The sequence below is a fragment of the Saprolegnia parasitica genome, assembly GCF_000151545.1.
Source record: "Saprolegnia parasitica CBS 223.65 unplaced genomic scaffold supercont2.47, whole genome shotgun sequence".
In the NCBI taxonomy this organism is placed as follows: domain Eukaryota; phylum Oomycota; class Saprolegniomycetes; order Saprolegniales; family Saprolegniaceae; genus Saprolegnia; species Saprolegnia parasitica.
Window position 1 is genome coordinate 224,243 of NW_012156441.1, and position 12,420 is coordinate 236,662.

The following is a 12,420-nucleotide window of genomic DNA, read 5'->3' on the forward strand; positions in this document are numbered from 1 at the left end:
GCCTGTGCCTATCATTTCTGCGCCAACTGCTTGCGTCAAGGCAAGTCTTCGACGTTCTGCGACCACGACACCAGCGGCTTCAACTGCTATGTGCCACCGCGCCGGTACCTTCTCGAGCAAGCGCTCGCCAATCGCGACAAGGTGGCTGTGGCCGAGTACGCTGCGTACTGCACCATGTACAACGTGGTGGACCCCGTCGAACCAATGGCTTATGACGAACCTATCGCAACGCGCTTGTGGCACCCGATGCTCTAGCTAACTGCGGTCTGTTGAATTGTGGGCACAATAATCAGAGGATTGCATTCTTGTCTATTGAATGGAGAGGCTTGACACCGCGGCGAAGGCGAGCGAAGCCGAGTGCAGCACCACGCTTGAATCGCCACGCCTGACAGCTCCCATCGCCGCACCTCCTTGGAGGACTCCAACCTCATCAGCATCCCTCGTTGCAGCCCGCAACGCGACGACGGTATGCCTCATGACTCATCGCTCGTCCTATGTAACTTGTCGCGCCAACTCAAAAAGGGTGCTTGGCATCTCTCCCGCGTTACGCACGGCCTCGCTACATTGTATGTATGGCGTGCTGCCATCAACGTCACGATCGAAGACATTGAGTTTGAGTTTGAGAAAAGATACCTTGACGTATCTATGCCCACCTTCTTTGACCACCTCGTCATTGAGTCTGGTGCTGTCGTCACTGGCCGCTGATTGGTAGAAAAGCGGCGAATTTGCACATTGGTCCCAGCGTCGCCAGGTGTCATTTCCCAAGAAGCAGCAGAGATGGCAGAGGAGCTCAAGGTGTTCACGGTCGACGAGGTCGCGGCCCACAAGACGACCGAGGACTGCTGGATCATCGTGGGCGAAGCCGGCGCCAAGAAGGTCTACGACGTCACCAAGTACCTCGACGACCACCCGGGCGGCCCGGAGATCATCCTCGACCTGGCGGGTCAGGACGCCAACGAAGAGTTTGAGGACATTGGCCACTCGACCGACGCGCGCAAGGCGCTCGACAAGTACCTCATTGGCTCGCTCAAGGAGGAGCCCAAGAAGGCTGCGGCCGCTAAGGCCGTCACCGCGTCCAAGGGCACCTCGGGCGGCAACCCGTCGCTCTTCCTCTTCCCGATCCTCATCGCCATCCTTGCGCTGCTGTACAAGATGAACAACTAGACGATTATGATAATGATGAAAAAGTATAGATACAGACAAATGTTGAGAACGGGGTGACCAACGAGGGCACGTGAATGCAGTCTTGCCGACGCATCGCTGCGGTGGAGGGTGTGTCTAGCACGATCCTGACCAAGCTGGCGATGGAGCAGTTGCGTACTCGCACGATGGGCCATCCCAGGTGGTGTTACCCAAATCAGTCGATATGCCCACAGCATAGCGCCAAAGGGACAGTACGTACGTCAAGCCAGCAAGGCCACGCTGCACCACATTCACACGCCGGCGTTCCTACCGCGCGTGTTTTCAATACCAGAAGTGCTGCAGCCATCGTCTGCGTGTCAAGGTAGCCTGCGACACCCGCGTGGGTCTCTAAAATCGTGCACAGAATTGTCCATTTTTAAACGATATTACTGTAGTCTTTCCACCGACTTGTGCCAGTTCAATGTTGTGCATCGCAAGCGTTTTGATGCGTCGTTGCATTATTTTTAGCGGAACGCATGAGTTGCTGGCGGATCGCCGACGACGTGCCCACCGCGCTTGTCGTCGCAGCCGCGATCGAGCGCTTCGCCAACGGCCCCGCCAACCCGACACAAGTCGTGCGCATCACCACATACCTCGCCGAGTACCATCCTCTCGCACGCCAACCTCCTAACCTTCTACTAACCAACCTCCTAGTCGCAACTGGTTCACACACGCCGCCGACCTTCGCGTCGCGATCGCCAACGAAGCGCAATGGAAGCTGTGCGTTGTGCTCTTGGCGTCGTCGCCACACTCTCACCTCGGCCATTAGGATGGAGCTACCGATTCGACTCAAGCTCGCGCTCGAAGAAGTGCTGTGCGAGTGGGACACCTTTCCACCCGAGACGTCGTCGTCGATTGGAGTCCCCGTGGCCCAAACGGTCGCGAATAATGGGAGCTACAGCGCCAGCTACGACTGGGTGTGTGTCGCGTGCGGCACCGAGAACCGGTTCGAAGACTCGTTCTGCGTCACGTGCTGCGAGCACTACTCCGTGTCCGTACCCGACGCTGGCGCGCCGTCTGCCCCCGAGTTTGACGCCTCGATGGTACAGTAATTGCCTCGAATGGTCTGACATCGTGCGACCTTGTCTTAGGCGATGCCATTGGACGCGGACTGCAACGCGGTGGAACTGTCTCTGCCCGACTCGGTACCAGAGTGGTCTCGGCAATGAACTTGCATGGATTGAGGCTGCTGTGTAGGCCCCGCAGCCTCCCCCGCGCCAGCCGAGGTAGCGTCAACAGGACAGTTGTCGACTCATGCTCGCAGTACTGTTGATGACACAGGAGATGCTGATCATCCCGGTGCCAGTGCTCGACGCGGCATCGGAGCGATTCAAGGCGCTAGCGTTCGCAGCTGCCAGCAGCCCACCTTCCCCAGCCTACATATAATAGGACGAAACAAGATCTGATATACTGCAATTGCGGCGCGAGGACCCACGTGTACTACGGCGCTGCGACCAACGCCTTCCATCGATCTAGCAAAATGCGAGCATGCGCACAACGCGCGATGGTCAGATGCCCCTTGCCGTCGTCGAAGTTGTAGCACAGAGCTCATTGGTGTAGCTCCAAGACACACAAGAGCGGCGTAAAACTGTATTGAGATGAGAGACTAGCAGGGCAGCGTCCAGGACGGCAGTTCTTGCTGAATGCGCACGGGCGGGTACACCGATGGACACTGGTAGATCAACGCCATCGCTGGGACACCCGGCAAATTCAGGCCCGGCCACAGCATCAAGCCAACCGCTCTACCCTTGCACGGCCTCGAGGTCGCGGCGGCCCGAGCAGCACAGACAATGCGGCCCCCAGGCTTGCGGTGCGGCCCGCACAACTGTATACATACTACTACCATTCATTCATCTACCTCACCAAATACTAAGAAAAGCTACGGCGCCGTAGCGTCGTCTTCGTCGAGGACGCCAATGAGGTACTTGGCGAGCGTCTTGCGCGCGTCCGTCGAGTGCCCAAAGAGCTCAAACAACGACGTTGCGTCCTTCCCAGCGTGGTTCAAAATGAAGTCGGCGCCGCCCGGGTGGTCGTCCGAGAACTTGGTGACGTCGTACACCTTCTTGGCACCCGTCTCGCCAACGACGATCCAGCAGTCGTCGACAGTCGTGTGGCCCGCGACTTCAGCCATCTTGTACACTGTGAGCGACGCCATATATCTTCTTCTTCCGACTCGTCCGTGGCCAAAGCAAGAATGGCTAGTCGGTGCGACGGGCCTTGGCGCGCTTTCTATGATGCGATATCCGCCAATCAGCGGGCGCGGCGAGACTGTCTCAAACTCAATCTCACACCAATTGAGTTTTTGAAGTCGAAACGGATACGTGCGGAAACTCAATTGAGTGGCAGTGGACGTTGACGGCACGGATACAAAGACGATGCACGTCGTTGACGACCGCGACACGGCGGCAGCGTCACCCGCGTTGGCTACCGGGTACTTGAGGAGGCAGCCCTCGGACGCCCACTGCGTCATCTTCACCGCGGTTGCTTCCCTTCGTAAGCAGGCGAGCGTCTCGGTCCAATAGATTTACCACCATCATTTTTGGCGCCAATGATGGTTGCTGCGCTGCAAGGACAGAGCACCACGTCATCGGTGTCATTTTGTCGTTCTGTCATTCAATAGCCTGATTCCGGTGCAGAAAGGATATGCGTGGAGCTGCAGCCGCTGCAAGCCTCTCGGGCTCATCTCGGTGTGGTGGCACCAATGCATCCGTCTCCTCCCTAGTGAGAACGCAACGGCGATGCGTGAGCTTGTAATCCATCAACGTCGAGCAGTAGAGAGTATATATGTGGTCACTATGAAACTAAAATCTACGTGGTGGGATCGACCTCGAGTTGCGCCGAGTCAATGAGGCGCTGGATCTGGAACTGCCGCGCGACGATCGGCCGCACGTCGTCCACGTGCGCGAGGCTCTCGAGGAACGGCAGCAGCTTGAGGAGCTCGTCGTCGGCTTCGTCCGAAAACCAACTCTCGATCGGGATCCCATTGTCGACTTGATACCCAAACGCATGCGGCGAGTTGTCGATCAAAAGCACTTGACTCAAGTCGCGTCCAAGCACGTTCAAGTCCTTGAGGTAGTTGCCTTCGACGGGCAGGCAGTTGTCGCGGTACAGTCGGTGCCTACGTCCACAGTTTTTAAGACAAGTTTTCCACCTTCCAGCGCGATAGCTCACTTGATGTACTGTCCGTACGGGTCCAAGAGGTTGAGGAGCGTCTCGGCGTACACGCGTTGCGACGCTGTAAACACCACAACCTCAAACCATTCCGACACTTGAGCCAGAAACTCGTTCATGTACGGCCGCTTCTTGACCGACACCGTGTATTCGGTCCCATTGTAATCAATCTAGTCGCAACGATGAGACTCAATCCCAACTCAAAACAAAAAACACGTACGGGAAACTTGAGATCCACGTCGGCCACATCATCGACCGAGCAATGCACGAGCGTCTCGTCGAGGTCGAGGACCTACACAGCGCATGAGAGCCAAGGCTATCGACGATAGAGGATCGTACGAGGCAGACTTTGGGCGACGATGCATCTTTTTTGGCAGCGCGACGGGCCGGACAAAGTCCTGGACGTCTTCGTACGCTGGCAGCGTCTTCATAAAGTAAAACCTACAGCCACAACGTTAGCATGGCGACATATATCGCGAGCAAGGGCGCACGGATTGAACTCGAGCTCGACCACCGTGTCGTCGGCGGCTTCCTCGACGGGCGCTTCGTCGGCGGCTTCGACCTCGACGACCGCCGGTGGGCGTGGCGCGACGCTCTTCTTGTCGACCTTGAGCGTTGGCGAAAAGAGGTTGAGGTCGCTCGTCTCGGGCGCACTGTCCGAGTCGTCATCGTCGTCCAAGTCGAGCTTGCGCGTGCACGTGTCGGCGTCGTCGGCGGGCTTGGCGGTCGTCGTCGATGTCGGTGCTACTGCATCGCGTCGGTCCATGGTCATATCGCTCGCTCGCGTGTACCTGGCGTGGCGACGCGCTGGCGCTTCAGCGGCGTCGAGGCAATCGGCGACGTCGGGTCGGCGTAGTAGCCGGCGCGCTTCTTGGTCGGGCGGCTGCTGGCGGCGGCGGACGGCGACGTCGACGTCTCGCCCTCGATCGCCATCGTTGCAGTGTGTGTGACCCTGTGAAACGCAGGCGCGACGCTTTTATTGAAATCGTTTATATTGTATACAAACAATAGGATATCGTTGCACAATACAATGACCATACACACACCAAGTGATTTCATTTCCATGGTTTGCATTCTATTGCATACATTCATCCAATGCAATAGAATAAAAAGCCACGAATTAGAAAAAGGCCAACCAAAAGGGCGCCACCGACATGATGGCGCTGTCAATAGATATAGATACCAGTAGATACACTGGTCAACGCTGGAAATAGCAGGCCAGCGAGCAGCGAGAGCAGAGGGCTCGTAGCCACACGCTTTTGATCTTCTCAATGTCAACAACAACAGCAACTTACCAGTCGCATGGTCTCTCTCAACACCTTACCCGCGACGTCGCTGCGCTGCATGCACGCGTGCGCTTACGCGCTCCATCTTGAAGACGTTGGCCACTAAAAGCCGGCAGCAACACGCCGACATGTTGCAGGCGTACTAGTACGCATCTCGGCTGCGTTGGCGCCATTGAAGCCTTCTGATCGGTAATGACGCTCATAGCCCTCGATGACGCCAAGAGAGCCACCGGCTTGGTCATGTGCTACTCTCAAGGCCCCGACAAGGACGAGAAGAAAAAGATGGCTTTAACTGTGGGAAGCGTATATACATATAGGAACGTGTTCCGCGTTATCTGGATTACAAAGGCTTCGAGTACTACGCCGGAATGCGTGGGAGTCGGCACCAGCACTTGGTCGTTGGACGTGAGCTGCGTGATACGGAGAGATGCACTCCGTGGTGGACCCCACTCGCCGAGGGTTGAAAGCGACGTAAAAACATTTCGCGAGGACGCTGGACAATATATCGCTAGGTGAAGACGGGTTCGACCCGCCACCGTCGTAGTGAGCAGCTCCGGATCGTCTCTCACTTGCGGCTCTTCGCCGCAGACGACGCTCGACATGCGCTCCGATACGGATGCACTTGGCTGCTCTCTTGGCGAGTCAGCCAAGATCCAAATCGTTGGTCCTGCCTTGACAGTGTTCTAGCTGTAAAGAAAATGGACGGCTTGAGTGACCGTACCAGCGGCTGGTGGCTGCCGGCAAGATCAATGTCGTGCGAAACAACGCGTAATTATGTCGGTGCCGTCATTCGACGCAAGAGTAATAAGAACTTAGCGTGTTCTTGTTGTCTGACATGTACTGGTGCGTCATGGTTTCGGTGGACGTGCGTTGATTGGCCAAGGTTCCTCAAGAGTACATAAGCTCGTGCTGTATCCCAAGCAAGAAGAGGACGTGGACGTGGAGCCGTCGTCTTCTTTGTGAGGGTGACACCCGGTTTAAATGGGTACGGGCGAGACTGCTTCGCCGAGCTTTGGTCGTTCGTGTCAGTAGAGCCTTGCAAATCTTCATGGCCGACGACAACCTCAACGGGACGGTTGCGAACGTGTCGCCCCTTGAAGCGAAGACGCCGCAGCCTCGTACGCCCACGGTTGCAATCACTCGGGCAGATCTTTCTTTATGGACCAGCCTCATACTATTGTCTAGCTCTTTCCAAAAAGGATTGGCTTTTCAACCGGTGCTACGGCAAGACCAGTGACTCGAGGTCACGGCCTTCAATAAATATCGAACGACCGTTGGCCCTGTCGAGTGGCATCCTGGGGCTGCGTGTTGGTTTCGTGGGGCAGCTTGTCCAACGGAAAGATCGTTTTTTCTTCTTCGGATTGGCTAAAAGGCAATGCTTTTCAAGCACGCACCGGTGATGATTGGTGTAATTTCGTACAATTCAACCAATGGCCTGTGTCCGAAAAGGCCATTGGCCAAAAGAATTTCGAGCCGTCGCGACGCTTGAACTATGCGGCTCATTTCCAGATCCATCCTGCGGCCATGAAGCACGTGTCCAAGGTTGCGCTTTTCCTCCTCGCCGCTGCCACGGCCGTCACGGCCATCGACCATGCCCAATGCGTCTCGTCGTGCCAGAGCCACACGGGCCGCCTGCACGAGAGCACGTGCGTGGGCTACCGTGACCGCCTCCCGCGCCCGGCGCTCTACAACAACTGCGTCGAGGCCTACCGCACGGGTACTGACTACAAACATGCCATCCTGCTAAGCGCAACCTGTGACGTAGGCTCGCGCGAGGCGTGCTCAGCATACTGCAACCAGGACCCGAACGCCGAGTCGCACCTCACGTCGACGGAAGCGATCACGTGCGACAAGTACCGCGCGGTGCGCCCCAAGGACAGCCAAAGCATCTGCTTGACGGCGTTTCGTGCGGCCATCAACTCGGCCAAAGTGTTCGTTGCCTCGAACGATGCCTTGTCGGGCTCGGGCTCGAGCTCGCAGCAAGCATCGGCGCCAGCGCCAGCACCCAAGGCCGAGAAGAAGCCGGAGCTCAAGATCAAGGACGTCAAGGTCGAAGGCAAGCCCAAGAGTATCTTGGAGGCGGCGCGCGAAGAGGCCCTCGCCGCGGCGCAGGCGAGCCGTGAATTGTAAAAACCTGTGGCAGCATCTACTCTCACTGCGAACATGGACCATCGTCTGTCTGTCTTGTACCATCGCTTTTGGCTGGATTGGGGTGACGCCATTCCAAGGGCTGTGTGCCCTGTGTCTCACGTCTGTTGTGTAAGTGCTGGTTGCTGGCAGCGGTCGGTGGTCGCGCCGCTCTTCGCGAGCTCGGCACGCCATGTCCCTCGACGACTCAAGCCCGTCGAGCTCCCAGTAGTGGCCGGCAAGGATAGGAACCCTGCCTCCACAAGGTTTCGTCGCCACGCGGCCCTCCGCCGCCGTCACCTGCCTTCCGCCCTCGCGTCGGTTAAAAGTGCTCGGTCGTCGGATGCAGGCTCGGACAGTTTTATTGAAAAGACGGCTTGCACTCCTCTCTCGGGTCGTTCGAGTACAGGAGCCTGCGTGCGACCTCGCGCGAGCTATCAAGACTCGGCGAGTGGGGTCCACCACGGAATGGATCTCTGCGCTCACTCTTAACGACTTGGTGCTGGCGCCCACTCGCGCGCACTCCGGCGTAGCACTCCAAGTCTTTGTAATCAAGATAAACATATACTAGTAAACGAGTAGATATAAAGATTCGGGATCTTGGATTACGTTGTTTGCTGGGGCCGACACATGCCGGGCTTCTTATTTGGTCCCACAACTTTGCTCTGCTTCCATAGCTCGGTCGATGGCTGCGAGGTCACTGGCGCTATCGAAGCAACGAGCGGGTTGGACGCCAGATGCACCCACCGATCCGCTCGCGTCGCCGGCAGCTCCGTTGTCGTCGCATACTGCATGAGCTCAAGGACCACGTCATAGCACTTGAGGGTTTGCGCGCTGCTTGCGTCCATGCACGCGGCGTCGCCCATGACGACGATGCGACCACCTACCCATCGCGATCAGTCCCATTCGATCGGGTGCCATTTCAGACCGCCGTCTGGGATCTGGTAATGGCCTAGAATCGGCACCGACTCCCACGCGGGCGTGGTCATTGGACGGCGCATCGTTGCCAGCGTGACATTGCGCAGCGGCGTGTAGTAGACGTGGCCGTCGACTGGAAACCGGACGAGCGGCGCACTCGAGACGACGGTGACGCCATCGGTGCGCGGCAGCGACGACCACACTGACGTGCCAAATGCAATGCCAAACGGCGCTAAGAGTGCGTTTATGGCAGGGACATTGGCGCCACCGACGACCGGTCGCCAGTAGCTCAGCGTGTTGGCGTCCCATAGCTCGAGCGCCGCCATCGCTGCCTCATTGTACCAGCCGCCGACAAGGAAGAGGGACGTGTTGGCGTGCTGCACGCTTGCGCGAAGAGAGTCTTGCTCGGCCTCGAACCACGGCTCTTCCGGGTCAACGACCAGGATCGCGCCGTACGACGCCAGTGACAGACACGTATAGTCGACATTTGCGATTTCGACGGCGTACCTACACCAAACCCTAACATCCCCACGACAACGAGGTGCGAGGACGCACCCTGCGTCGATCAGCGACAGCCAGAGGTCGGCAAAGTTGGTGTGCACATGGTCGCCGTGGTTGTCGAACGGGTCGACGCCGAGCACATCGTCTTTTGGAATGTACGCGGATGGGTACTGGAGGTTCCGGAACTGGTCCCATAAGATCTATACCCATTTCATATCCTGTAGGGAGACGTAAGGTGGCGTCTGATGGTTGTACGCGCTGGTGTTTGGGCGGCGTCGGCTGCAATGGAATGCGCAATGGCAGGTCGACGCTCCTTGCATCGGTGAGCGTCAGCCGTAGCCGGCCTTCGGCAAGAACCGGCGACGCGACGGGAATGGCCACCGACACATGGACGCCAATCGCGCCGGTATACGGGTGTATGACACGATCGGTGCCTGATGTCGTAATCGTCAGCAGATCGCCGTTAAGTCCGGGGAGCCACACGGGTGGCGATGCGAACCGACTGGTGGCGGTCGTGGGATGGACCAGCTACATATTTCATCGAGCCACTCTTTTTGTCCACAAAGGTAGTATACCGTAATGTTGAAGACGATCGGAATCGCGTCAAAGTAAAAGGCTTGGCGGCAATGGGGCCACATGTACGGACAGTCGGTGAGGTCGAGCGACGCGGGCAAGAGCGTCGGCCGCGGCGCCTCCTAGCCTCTGTCTGCTCGCACCTCCGTTGATACAGAGAGCGTGGCCACATCGATTACCATAAGGCTCTCCATCCTGGCAAGCGCCCGCGTCAGGTTGAGTCGTCCCGCGCCTTGTTCGTAGACGTGGTGCCACTCGTTGTGCAGACTCGAGTTGCCGCTACGAAAGGTGGTATTGCTACGGCCTTGTCCAAAATATGACTCTGCGTACCGCGAATGCGACGGCAGGCGGGACGCCGACTGCAGCAAAAGCGACTTGAGAAAGCCGACGTGGCCGTAGCGCAGGCGCTGGGCGGGTGTCATGGCCGAGAGCAAGAGGGCGATCGCTCCCGTGACAAGCGGCGCCGCCATGCTCGTGCCGTTGAGTGCCGTGCACGCGCCGTCACGGGTGGGCCCCAAGACGTTCTCGGCCAGCGCGACGACATCGGGCTTGACGCGGCCATACCTATGCCTCGCATGCGACTCTCCCATCACCATGCAAGTGTCGTAGCTACCCGACATCCGTCTCCCACGTGGTGAGGCCGCGGGACGAAAACGGTGCGAGCTAACGATTCATCCTACGACACGATTGCACTATGGACGAGGTTGTACGTGCGCCAAGTCGGCGGTGAGCCCGCCGACGCCAATGACATCCACTTGGTCGGCCGGGTTGGTCACGACCCCGTAGTACGGCCCCGTGTTGCCGGCGGCCGACACCTACCGCACCGTTGACGACTCTCGTAGGACATGCTATCACGCGTAGTACGACGATCAGGCCGTGGGCCGAGGCTTCCGCGATCTTGTCCACGAACGGCGTGTCTTTAAAATCGGGGCCACCGATGCTAAAGTTGAGCACATCGAGCTCGAGGAAGAGGGCGTAGTTGATCGCATCGAGGAACCACGACGTGTAGACGGCGCCGTCGGTGTTAAAGACGCGGAATGCGTAGATGGCTGCGTCCGGCGCGAGGCCCGGGCAACCGTCGACCACGCCGCCAATGACGCCGGCCACAAACGTTCCGTGGCCGTTGCCATCCGTCAGCTACGCTTGGTACTGTCCATGCTATTTGGCTGCAATTCTTACGTCGTCTTCGTCGGTCCAGTTGGAGATGTCGTGGACGTGGCGAAAGAGTGACCGCGACGACGGTGCGAGCCCGGTATCAAAGATACCGACCTTGACGCCTTGGCCTGCGACGCGACGAGATAGATGCAAGTCGCAGCATCGCGCGGGAGGTCGTGCTACCTGTAATGTTGCGCGCCCAGAGCTCGGCGACGTGGTCGATGCCGTTGATGGCGCCTATGCGATGCTATCAGCCGCCGATTTTGACGACCATATCGTGATGGCCCACCGAGCGCTGTCGGCGGTGGCAGCGACGGTGGGTCAGCTGTCGCATCGGCCATTTCCGATTGCGGTGCGAGCGACAGGCGCGTGTTGCGGCTCAGCGACTTGAGGCCATGGGCGTGCAATCGCAACGACGCCAGCGCGTCGGCGCGCGACGGGCCATAGCGGCGCGGATCCAGCGACATACCGCGCGGTGCCACAGGCGATCGGAGCTGCCATAGCACAAAGTCGGTCGGGTAGGCGGGTGCGCGATGGCGTACGATGCGCCTGGATCGTGGCGTCGGACGCGGTGGCCGCGGCGACGTTGGCGCTGTGATCGGCCTCGGGCGCATACGACTCGAAGACTACGACGTACTCGTCGACGCGCGTGGGCGCCAAGTGCCAAGGAGGCTCAAGACGACATTGCGGCGATGCGAGGCCGAGGCCAGCGAGGCCGACGAGACCTGCGACGCGCAGCATGACCTGCCCGAGCTCGCTCACAATGTGCTAAATTCGGCATATGCCACAGGAAACATCCAGTGTCTTGTTTTCGGCATCCGAGACGCCGAGAGAGCGTTCCCGCGGTGCTCTGCTCTGCTCTAGTTTTTAGTTCAATGTCAATATTGTACAATGCCATTGCAAACCCTAGGACACTACGTGCAACGATCAATTCGAGTCCTTCTGGGCAAACATGAGCCACGACACCCTAGCACGCCACGATACCTATCCCTAACCCCAGAGAGTTCAAGCTTGAAAAGCGGTTTATGGACCGCGCTGCGAGGCGTTGCGAGGTGGTCTGTGGGTTGACGCCTTGTCGGCATCAGTCGTGTTGTTACTGGAGAAACTGCGATGCACGACCTGTTTGCTACCGCTCAGCAGTCCGTCGACGGCGTTGGCATCCCAACCCAACAACTCATTTCGTGAAAAATTCTACCGGTTCGATCGTTGCATACAGTACAAGTTACCTCACAAGAGGTAGAGAAATGCTGTGGTCGGGTCGCGTTGCCGCCACATGAGGATCATCGCATCCGTGCCAGGCCCAGGCGAGAGCAGGATCGTTCCAAGGTATGCGCTCAGCATCGCGTTGTAGGTGGCGTTCATCATCTCCTTGAGGCCACGCAGCATCATTGGGAGCGGCGCCATGGTCTTGCCTCGCGCGTAGTACTGCACCAAGCCGATGACCAAGTCCACGCTAAAGACCGCGACGTGTGTCAAGACGACACCCGCCGCCGCCGTGTACATGATG

At 58.4% G+C, this 12,420-nt stretch overlaps 6 protein-coding genes across 6 annotated transcripts; 3 read left to right on the plus strand and 3 right to left on the minus strand.

The window, feature by feature from the left end:
- The first annotated feature begins 716 nt into the window (after positions 1–716).
- Positions 717–1,218, plus strand: SPRG_09280 (hypothetical protein). The gene has a single exon (XM_012348811.1). It carries the CDS (start codon positions 778–780, stop codon positions 1,162–1,164), a length of 387 nt encoding a protein of 128 aa, XP_012204201.1. The 5' UTR covers positions 717–777; the 3' UTR covers positions 1,165–1,218.
- Positions 1,219–1,952: 734 nt separating this feature from the next.
- On the plus strand, positions 1,953–2,412 carry SPRG_09281 (hypothetical protein; the record flags this gene model as incomplete). The annotated part of the gene is made up of 3 exons (XM_012348812.1): positions 1,953–2,225; positions 2,274–2,327; positions 2,380–2,412. 3 exons carry the CDS (start codon positions 1,953–1,955, stop codon positions 2,410–2,412), a joined length of 360 nt encoding a protein of 119 aa, XP_012204202.1.
- Positions 2,413–3,010: 598 nt separating this feature from the next.
- On the minus strand, positions 3,011–3,337 carry SPRG_09282 (hypothetical protein; the record flags this gene model as incomplete). The annotated part of the gene is made up of 1 exon (XM_012348813.1): positions 3,011–3,337. One exon carries the CDS (start codon positions 3,335–3,337, stop codon positions 3,062–3,064), a length of 276 nt encoding a protein of 91 aa, XP_012204203.1. The 3' UTR covers positions 3,011–3,061.
- A 653-nt stretch (positions 3,338–3,990) lies between these two features.
- Positions 3,991–5,319, minus strand: SPRG_09283 (hypothetical protein; the record flags this gene model as incomplete). The annotated part of the gene is made up of 6 exons (XM_012348814.1): positions 5,145–5,319; positions 4,845–5,100; positions 4,737–4,794; positions 4,574–4,645; positions 4,354–4,523; positions 3,991–4,300 (listed from the first exon to the last, which is right to left on the minus strand). Exons 1-6 carry the CDS (start codon positions 5,284–5,286, stop codon positions 3,991–3,993), a joined length of 1,008 nt encoding a protein of 335 aa, XP_012204204.1. The 5' UTR covers positions 5,287–5,319.
- A 1,831-nt stretch (positions 5,320–7,150) lies between these two features.
- On the plus strand, positions 7,151–7,790 carry SPRG_09284 (hypothetical protein). Its single transcript, XM_012348815.1, has 2 exons — positions 7,151–7,356; positions 7,405–7,790. The coding sequence occupies exons 1-2, from the start codon at positions 7,164–7,166 to the stop codon at positions 7,767–7,769; spliced, it is 558 nt and encodes a 185-aa protein (XP_012204205.1). The 5' UTR covers positions 7,151–7,163; the 3' UTR covers positions 7,770–7,790.
- A 581-nt stretch (positions 7,791–8,371) lies between these two features.
- Positions 8,372–12,416, minus strand: SPRG_09285 (hypothetical protein; the record flags this gene model as incomplete). The annotated part of the gene is made up of 15 exons (XM_012348816.1): positions 8,372–8,649; positions 8,695–9,191; positions 9,240–9,385; positions 9,441–9,713; positions 9,761–9,877; positions 9,938–10,037; positions 10,089–10,322; positions 10,372–10,421; positions 10,469–10,573; positions 10,623–10,895; positions 10,938–11,041; positions 11,097–11,150; positions 11,203–11,462; positions 11,530–11,670; positions 12,145–12,416. The coding sequence occupies 15 exons, from the start codon at positions 12,414–12,416 to the stop codon at positions 8,372–8,374; spliced, it is 2,904 nt and encodes a 967-aa protein (XP_012204206.1).
- Between the last annotated feature and the right edge of the window lie 4 nt (positions 12,417–12,420).